At 50.7% G+C, this 10,003-nt stretch overlaps 1 protein-coding gene across 1 annotated transcript in view; it reads right to left on the reverse strand.

Moving 5' to 3' along the window:
- The window catches only part of SCARA5 (scavenger receptor class A member 5), a 99,467-nt gene extending 94,399 nt beyond the window's left edge, over positions 1-5,068 (reverse strand). Inside the window, exons 1-2 of the mRNA XM_054576009.1 lie at positions 4,704-5,068; positions 446-563 (exon numbers count right to left, since the gene is read on the reverse strand). Coding sequence (XP_054431984.1) covers positions 446-557 — 112 coding nt within the window. The 5' untranslated portion in view covers positions 558-563; positions 4,704-5,068. The remainder of the gene's footprint in view (positions 1-445; positions 564-4,703) is intronic.
- Between the last annotated feature and the right edge of the window lie 4,935 nt (positions 5,069-10,003).

Here is a 10,003-nt window from a genome sequence, read left to right on the forward strand (position 1 = left end):
CCAGGGGGAAGGTGAGCATCTGAAGAGGTATGTTGTCTTCTCACAAAAGTTTATGGGAGTGGATTGGAGGCGCCTCACCTGAGAGAATCCAGGCTAATTGGTTCCGATGCTTTGTCTGACCCCAGCCCTCACTCATTCAGAGAAGAGAGGCAAAGGGAGTCAGGAGACTCAGTGCTGGGGCCCCTCCATGACTGATGAGCTGAATTATCCCTAATGCTGTTCTCAGCCTCCACTAGCTCATCTGTAAAACGGGTACTCATCCTGATGATCACAAAGTTTGTTGGGGTGTATGAATGAGAAGGCACGTGGAAAAGAGCTCTCAAAGCATGAAGTTCAGCATCAGCAGTGTTAAGCGGGAGGTCAGCAGCACCCTGGGACAATGCCAAGGTTGAGGGTGGGGCTCAGGGCCGGTCTCTCACCCCAACACCCAGCCAGGGGCACTCACCATCCTCACACAGGTTCAGCTTGGACAGGCTCCTGCCGTCAAAGGGCTCCTCGAAGATGGAGCCGGTGTCGCGGTCGCTCACTGTGTTCAGGTACGTGGCTTTGTTCTCCATCCCGCCCTGCAGCAGCAGCAGGAGAGGCAGCACGAGAAGAGGAGAGGGAGGGAGGAGGCGGGGGGAGACAGAGAATAAACTGTGGGTGGAAACAGAAACGAATGGCTAGAACAAGTTGTCACCCTGTGACCCTGAGCCTGAAGAGCGGGACCCTGTCCTCATCAACAGGTGACATCTCCTAGACCCTTAGGACTCCGAGTTCTCCTCCCCAGTTTCCTCAGTGCTTAGGAAGGCCAAGGCCCTTTGGACCTTTCTGATTGTGGGATCTGCCGCCTTCTTTCAACAGCCCGTGGTGGGGCTGGCCCCCTGGACTGAGGGGGCGGGGGGCACCAAGAGACATACTGGGTGGGCCTGGAGGGACCAACTTTTCTGACTCAAAAGGAGCAGTTTCTGAGCCTCTGGAGCCCTGAGCATGTCAGAGAGACTGGGGTTTCTACTCTGTGTTGAAGACAACGGAAACTAGACCCAAAGGTGGGCACCAAGACCACTGGCCAACACAGCTAAGACCAGAGCTGCTCCCAATCCAGCGGGGCTGGGCTCAGTGGGACTAGCAGGGATTCACTGCCATAGGAGCCTGAGCAGCAGGTGGCCCCAGTGGGACCCACAGACACTAAGGCCTGGACGGGCCCAGGTGCTTGAATGGCCTGTGAGGCGGGATCACAGGGGCTTGAGGTCCTATCCATGGTGTCCCAGGAATGTACACGTTGACTGAGGAAAGTGCCCTGTTATTTGAAGTGAACCGGCCCCATTTACACAAGTGTGTACAACACCACCCCATTTTGTAATATACACACATCCTGCATATGTGACGGGAAGACTATGTGGATGTGTCCTGATCGTTCCAAAGCGGTGGGAATTGTGCCTCTTTTTGTTTGCTGGATTTTCTTATGATGCATTCTTTGTATAATGAGAGAATCCACTTTTTTGAGCCAGATTACAATGCATTTATTTACATAAAATACTTGACATTCTTTTCTCACACATACGCTCAGTGATTTTATAGATTACTTTCTACTTTAGCCATGAGTTTAGCTTGACTTGCGTTCTGATGATCTTTGACTATATGGGTATTGAATCCAAAAAACCCTTTTGTAGAAAGTGAATTTTTTGGAAGAGAAAAGCCCGTGGTGGGGGCGGGATCCCAGGTCCAGCGTGGAGCGAACTCAGCTCTGAGGCCCCGGGTGCCAGCGAGGGGCCCACCACCTGGAAGGAGGCGACAGGGGCCTGGGAAGTGGTGGGGGGGGGGGGGGGGGAGGACAGAGCCTGACGCTTGAAAGGACAGCCATTCAGTGAGTTCCTCTGCAGGGGCAGGTGGGAAGGATGGCATCGGAGCCCTTTCAACAAATAGTGATGATGAAGGAGGAGGCTGGTCGAACAGCTCCGCCTGGCAGAGCAAACACGAATGCCACGTTTTCATGACTTGCTCTTTGTCCCCGGACGCCTCTGGCTTCAGGGCTGAGAAGAGGCCGCAAATGACCGGTTCCCATACAACTGTCCTTCTGACAGCCAGAAGGGATGAAGAGCGGATTGTGCTCTTGTCTTTTCAAGTAATAAGATGCCACATCTCTTGCATGCCTGTGCATGCTTGCAACACACATGCATGCACCTGCATGTGCACACGCACACACACGTATGCACAATCAGCTTGTTCGTGGCCTCTGCAGGCCTTTCTTCCAGCGGGTGGGAGGGAGGGAGGGAGGGGCCGAGGGGAGCCCAGAGCTCTGCCATGATCTCTCTGCTCTGCCCTCCCGGTTCCAGGCACCTGAAGACAGCTCCCGCCCCAGCTTCTCCGTGCTGCAGCTGTGTCCAGTTTGCTAGTCTCCCAATACCTATCGTCCATCCAAGTCTTCCACCCAGTAAGGGCCTCTAGGTGGGGCCCTGAGCAGCTCCGCTGCGGCTATGCTGCAAGGGAGCCTCCCTAGTTTCACAGCACTGGGTGCAGCAGCCCAGCCTCTGGCCTCCACCAGATCCTGGAGAGCTGCAAAGCAGGAGGCCAGTCAGTGTCTTCCGCATGCGGTAATCCTCTCTTCGCCAAAGGCAACAGGCACTGCTGCCCGGAGGTCGCACAGAGCCAGGCTGCCATGCGGGGAGTGGAGGTGTCAAGACTTCATTTCTCTCTTCCCCCTCTGCTCATCAGCTCCTGGGCCAGAGCTAGCACGCGCTGCTGTTATCTGGAATGTGTCCGTAGGGCGGCCCTCTCTGCTCTCTCCCCGCCCCTCAGCCAGTGGAGCAGAGCCCTGGGGAGCTTGCTGGGGAGAGGGGCTGGCCCAGCAGGAGGCCAGATGTGAGTGAGATGAGACTGCAAATGCTCAGCCAGCTCGGCTCATGTTTGTTACTTGGGAATGAAACCTAAGAACATTCTGTCTGCCCCAGGTTTTATTTTGGACCCTTCGACCATTGGTCTTAAGGGCTTTGGGCCAAGTCTGCACTGTCAGGCAAGGTACCACTAACTGCTGAGTGTGCCGATAATGGAGCAAAACCCCTCACGTGTGCATACACCCCACAAATGACAGACCGCTTGCCATCCAGCAGCTCTCTGTCCTCCCAGGAGCACTGTGAGGGGGAAGGGTGGTGTCAATCTGTCATTCCCATTTTAAAGATAAGCTGACTGAGGCACAAAGAGGCAAGAACCAATGGATGTCAGAGAGGGGTGAAGTGCCATGCAAACACTTCCAAACCAAGGCACCAGCTCAGCTACATGGCTGTTTTGTCCAGGAAGGTTGTACCCCTCTCATTGACCACCTTTAGGATCCAAGATGAGTCAGTAAAGAGGGCCAGGCAGGGGCACTGGGGCCAAGGAGAGGCTGTGAGAGCTGGAAGGGAGGGGACAAGGGCCATGGACACATGGGCAAGGCGTGGGCACCAAAGTGCCTGTAGATGAAGCCCAAGGAGCCTGGACTTCTGTGTTTCAGGGCAAAGTGGGCTTCCCCCCCACAGAGGGGACACTTCGCTGACCTTGTAGAGGGTCCTGGTGATACATTTTAGAACTGAAGTTCTCGGCCATCCACAGCCCCACCCAGGCGGCCCTGTGCAGGCCGCAGACCCGGGGTCCTGTCCTGGCTGCACTTCTCATTCCTTGGGAACTGGGCCCAATCAGCTGATCCCGTGCAGCCTGGGGTCATCCTTTCTGTGATGGGGAGAAGCACGTCTGCCAGCCACTCGGCTATCAAGAGCTTCCTGGGGGAGTGTGAACCTGGGAGGGCTTCAGGGCCAAGGGCACACAGGAAGTTGGTGGCAGTGTCTGTGAGAACCAGCAGCCCCCCAGCATCTTCCGATTCTGCCAAGCAGCCAGGTTGGGGGGTCTGCAGGTTCCTGAGGCTTCCGTCCTACCTTGACAGTGCCAACAGCTATGCTCTTCGGGGTTCCCTTTGCAAAAGGCAGCTGTGAATGCAGACCAGAGCTGAGATCCAGACCCTGACTCTCAAAGCCCCTCTCTGGGCAGCAGGAGGACTCAATCCATTCTTCCTGCTGAGAGGGTGGAATGAGCCTTGCTTGTTGCTGCAAAGACAGTGACCCTGGGTTCCAGCACCTAACTCTGCAGGGCTCATGGCTTTTCTACAGATCGCCTAGCTTTAAACTCATCAAAACCATCAGCATGAGTGTAGCCCTCCCTGGAGAGAGAATTACTAAGCAGGTTCTGGGGACCTTTCCTTCTCTAACTGTACTTAGTTTACCTAAATCGTAACCCAAGGCTGGAAGGCTGTGGATGTTTTATAAATGAGCTCTCCCTTTCCATACCCCACCACTAGGCAGGTGTGCACAAACACATGCTAATGCACAGACACATGAGCACACTCTGCACATGTAGAGGGACTGTCACCTGTACCATCTGCTCCCTGAGTAGGCTCTTGAGCAGCGACACAGGCCAGGGATAGTTGTCACTAAGGCAGTAGCTTACTGTGGCACCTGCAGATGCACACTCGCCAGTCCAGGCAGCTGGCAGAGGGCCCCATGGATCTCCAAAGGTTGCCCCCGTGGCCTTCCCACCTGGTGCCGGCACCTCCGCACTGCTCCGGAGCCGGAGGGTCCCTAAGCACCGCGCCCTGCTCCATCTGCCACATCTGAGTCCTCCAACTGTACCCGGGACACCATGCCCAGGTGCTGGGACAGAGTTGGCGCTGAAGTGTCAAAGGGATAAAGACTCACCCTAGTGCCTCCCCTGAGGCTGCAGAGGCTGTCCCCTCAGTTCCCGGCATCCACCACGGTGGCTGGAGAGCTGGCCGCCGCCGCCGCACTGAGACCCAGGCAGCCCCTCCAAGCTTGTCCCCACAGCCAGCCAAATGCAGACCGAGTCATAGAAAGAGGCTGTAAGGTCACGCAGTGACTCGTCTTGGGGAGTCACTTCTCCAGGAGGATCAAGTCAGGAGGCAAGACTCAGCTTTGGGCCCGAGGTGGGGCCCGTGGCTGGGGCGTCCCCAGCTTGGTGCCTCGCCTTGCTCAGCCAGGGGCAGTGCTCAGGAGATGTTCTGTAGAGGCACCAGCAGCTCTGCTAGGTACTGACTGAGATGTGAACTGCCGCTGCTCTGGCGGCCAGTCTTTAAATACAAAGTTTTTGGAGCAATTGTGGAGGCCCCCCTCCTTGGCGTCTGGAACACGTTCCCCCTCTGGTGGCCAATTGTGGCATTACAGCCACTCACAGGAATGGCTGCTCGGTCCAGAGCTGCGAGGTCAGCCTCCGTCTTTATAAGCCTATTCTAATGGCCCAGCTCAAAGTACTTTTTGGAAACCTTCTAGGAGAATGGCAGGTAGACCTGGCTGGCAAGCCATGCAAACAAACCAGCCTTGTAAACTTATTTATAGGACAGAATTGGCATTGTTTAATATATTCGCCAAACTTGGCTTAAAATTACTTTGTATCTTCCTAAAGTCCCATCCCTTCCTAAAGAACACAGGCTGGCCACCCTGGGGATCTTCAGAAGAGTGCCCCTTGATTCCCAAACTCAATCGCAGCATAGCGCAGCAATAAAGCCAGCACGCGCGAAGTACTGCCATCGCGCCAGGGCGGGGGTGCAGGAGTAAGACAAGCTCGCTGCCTTCAAGGGGGTGGCCATCCGGGAGGAGAGGTGGGCTCAGGCAGAAACAACTATAACCCTAAGCATGATTGATCGCGTTTAATAAAGGAGATCTAACCAAAACGTTAGGATAGCAGTCACATTCCGACTGGGGTGGAGATGGGTGAAACCACAGGAAATGGTTTGAGCCATGGCAATACTGTCAATTTATGTGGACAGTCCCCCCCCCCCCCCGAGGACTGAGCTCTGAAGGCAACGTTTATAAATAAGCTCCCATTTGTTGGTTGAAAATTCAGCCTCAGTGCTCGAGGGTCAGACCTCGGGCAGGAGAGCAGCTCGCCAGGGCTCAGCCCTCTTCCCGGCACAGCTGCCAACCCGCAGCTGAGTCAGGAGTGTCTTCGTCGTTTGCAGTGACAGCGCCTCCTGACTGTCCCTGGGAGGCAGCTCCCAGATAAGGCTCGGTATTCCAGAGGGAAAAATAGTAATGGTATGATAATAATTATAATAGTAATGGTAATAATAATGAACAGAGAAGGGAAAAGACGAAGAGACAGGAAAACACTTCCATGGTATACACCATGTGCTAGGCAATTTGAAGAGCTTTTCTTATATTAACTCATTTAACCTTGACAACAACCCCGTGAGGTAGCTACTGTTATTATTCCCACTTTACAGAGATGAAGGAACTTTGTAACTTGTCCAAGATCAAGCAGCCTGTAAGTGTAGGCCTCGGTGACATTAAGGGACGAGTTGGCCAAAAAGTCCGTATGGCTTTTTCTATAGAGTAAAAGACATTTTTTCCTTTTCACCACTACTTTTATTGATTTGGGTATTTTGAAATTGATTGTTCTCAATGTCTCAATTTGATCATTATCAATTTCAACTGGTCTACCCAACCATGGAACAGCATTGTCCAGCAAGAAATCTCCAGCACGAAAAGTCACAAAACACTTTTGACACTAGATTAGGTACAGCACCTTCTCCATACACTACACAAACCTTTCTTTGTGTTTCAGTTGCGTTTTTATCTTTTTTGAAATAATGAAACATAATATGCTGAAAATGTTGCATATTTTCTTCCATGTTCAATATTAAAAGAGCTACACAAAAATTACCCAATTTTGATAAGTTTTTTTTAATGCACACTGATGATATCTGCCACAATACAATCTAACAAAATTGTTTCAAATGACTTCAAATACAAATACTACTAGAGTTATTGTACAAAAAAACAAAAACAAACCATGAATTAATTTTTTGGCCCATCTAATAGTTTCACATTGTTGTGCAACCAGCATCTCCACCCATCTCCAAAATTTCTTTCATCTTGTGAAACTGAAACTCTACACATTGAACATCTCCCCGTTCTACTCTACCTCCGGTCCCTGGAAATCCCAGTTCTATTTTCTGTCTCTATAAATTGGAGACAGAAAATATCTAGGTAATTTGCTCTGTCTTTATTTGTGGACTGCTTTCAAAAAATATACATATATTCTTTGTATTTTTTACCTTTATTATTTTTTAACCTATTTCATGTCAAATACAAATATTTCAAAAACATTTTTTATGCATTGTTCACAGACCAGTGTTTATCTTTTCTGTTGTTGTTCAGCCTTGTGGGCATATCCAGGTAAAAAGTGTGTAATCTCAAAATCCTGAATTTGGGTTTACTGTTTTTCATAAGTAAGTATTATTTAATTATACCATGAATTTCCTCCATTTGGGTCTCATTCAGGAGATAGTTTTGGTAATAATAATTATTGTACACATAAAGTGATATAGAAATTTAGTTTTTGTGGTTTTGCTTGATCAGCAGTTACATGCTTTCTGATTTATTTTACTGTTTGTCTCAAAGCACCCACCTGCTCTTAGCTGAAACCCATTAGCCACCTCCTGCCTGCGGCCTTACCAGCCCTGCCAGGAGCAGCCGCGTCTGAGGGAAGGCAGACGCATCCGGGAAAGGAGCGTCTCCGAACCAGGAGTCAGCTAGGCCTCTGGGAGGCTCTGTGCCTGATCAGCTTTGAGTCACTCCTAGTGACTTCTATTTCCTCCTCCATAACTTTCTATCTTTTCCCCCCAAAATAATCAGGTGTACTTTGTTAATTAGGAAAGGTACAATAACACCTTCAAAAGACACAGTGCAGCTGAATTAGGGACAAAGCTGCAGATTTAGAGTGTCGAGTCCTGGGCTTTCATCTGACCGTTCCTGGTTGTGCGTCCTTGGGCAAATCACTTCACTTCTTGGTCTCCATATTCTCATTGGACATAAAGAAAATAACCCCGTACCACAGGGCAGTTGTGAGGGTCAAATGAGATAAGGCAGTAACCATGAGCCCACTAGTTTCATGAGATGTTCCTGGAGTTCCTTGGAAAAGCGTTCTCCCGTCAAAACAAAATGTGTTCCCTAACTGCAGGGCTTACCAGAGCCTTTAAGATGCTACAGAGCACTCTGGTTCTCCAAGGCGGGGTAGAGTATTAAGGCTTCTCCATCCTCAGTTGAACAGAGAACAGGGCTAGTGTTCCACCGGACATGCTGACGGAAGTTCTGAGCTAAGGTAGTCAGCAGACTTATTTCCAGTTAAAGAAAAAGAAACTTTAGAAAACTGGAAGGCTTTTTTCCCTGAGTGCCAAATAGTGATAGATGTCTCATCCTATTGGAAGCTGATGAGGAGCCATTCATTCCGAGGGGACAATGAGGCAATTCCCACTGTCACCTTCCTGAGGGAGGGACCATGTCCTACTTGTCATTGTCTCCTCATCCTGCAGCATCGCCCCATACATGTCAGGTGGATACCTAAACTATGGGTTTCACCGCCTTGCTCAAGGTCAAAGGCTGCCCATTGCCATCGGCTCGCCATCTCCATCCTGGGAACTTAGGCCAGTCCCTTCTCACCTCTCCACACCCACACCCGCCTACTGAGGCTTTGCCCACTGCGCACCCTCCCCCACCACCTTCCGAGGCTTTCCAGCACAGCTCACCCTCCAGGGCCAACCCAGCCCTGACCCTGCCCTGAAGTTTTCTCCACTGACTGGGCTTCCTCTTCTTTTGATGGCTATAGTGCTCAGGGGCTGTTTCACCTGCTCAGGCGCCTGAACAAAGTGCTTTAGGTTCTCTGAGCTCGCCGAGGTTAAGGATCATGTGTGACACTCTTCTGTGTCCCCCCTCCAGCAGCTAGCCCAGTGACAGGCCCCAGCAGGTGGCAGATCAACATTTACTGATCGGTAACCTGGGCAGCATGCTTCAGAGATGCTTTGTGAAGAGAAGACTGGATTCCAAGCCAAGACACCCAGTCCTGACTTTCAACTCCGTCCTCCCAAGTTGCTGTGGGAGTGGGCAAGTCACCGAACCTCTTTGAATGTTCACTTCCTTATCTATAAAACTCAGTTACTAGCTCCTGGCCTTCCCATCTTCAGGGTTATTACTAGGAAGAGGAATGTTGAAAACTCAAAGCACTTCACAAGTGTTAGCCATAGCTATTACTTTTCAGAGTTGACAGTCCCTGACAGATGGCATATTAATCACATGTGGTGGTTCTTTCTCTAGTGTCCAGCTGTTGACAGCTACACAGAGTCCAGCACAATGGAATCAGGAGCCTCCGCCTTGTGGAGTTCCCTGCTGTTCGTCCATCATGGAATCTATCCAACCATCTGCTTCACCTCCTTGTGCTCAGCTCATTTTCATTCATTTCCTGGAAGGTGCGGGGATGGTGGACAATGTGAGACAGCCCAGGTTTTCTGACCCCTGTCCAGGGTTATAGGCAGGAAAGGCGAGGCGCCTTCTCCCTGTCACGTGTACAGGCCAGAGACCCAAGAGCAGGGCTTGCCTGGACCTTCTTCTGTTGTCAGACTCAATGGCCCAGGGTGCCCAAAATGGGTCACATAGTGAGGGCTCTAAGGGGACCTGTCTTGGAGCTGAAATGATATAAATTTTGTTTGGGAGTTGGATGATAAAGTCATTTTATTGTGAGGAATTTATAACTGGTAGCCAAGCATGTTCATTCAAATGAATCATAAGAATGTTCACAAAACAGGGTAAGAATTTGGGTCAAAACTTAGAAGAATAAATTTTGTGGGATAACTATAAGACAGGCAATGTTGGAAAAACTTATCTACCCATACGCAAGATACAGGATACCAGGCTTTTTAGGTACACGTAACAGGAAAAAAAAAAAACACCACTAAGATTTTAGATGAGTTTGAGGCTGATCTGAGTCAGCAGGAGTTGAGAGAAACAGCCACTTCAAAACTAGGGCTGCTTTAATAGAAGCATGGTGAGCAGCACATGGGGGTGCTGGCGCTCCTGCCGTCTGCATCCATGAGCTCATACCTGGTAACGGAACAGTGGCGTTCCGTTCTAGGTGCCACTGATGGAAAGATAAATTCACAGCTTAGAGGGTGCCCACAGGGGTGGCTGGGGTGGTGAATGGTCCAGAA

Source organism: Pteronotus mesoamericanus, unplaced genomic scaffold (genome assembly GCF_021234165.1).
Source record: "Pteronotus mesoamericanus isolate MK-2021 breed Mesoamerican mustached bat unplaced genomic scaffold, CSHL_Meso_final contig_32, whole genome shotgun sequence".
Taxonomy (NCBI): Eukaryota; Metazoa; Chordata; class Mammalia; order Chiroptera; family Mormoopidae; genus Pteronotus; species Pteronotus mesoamericanus.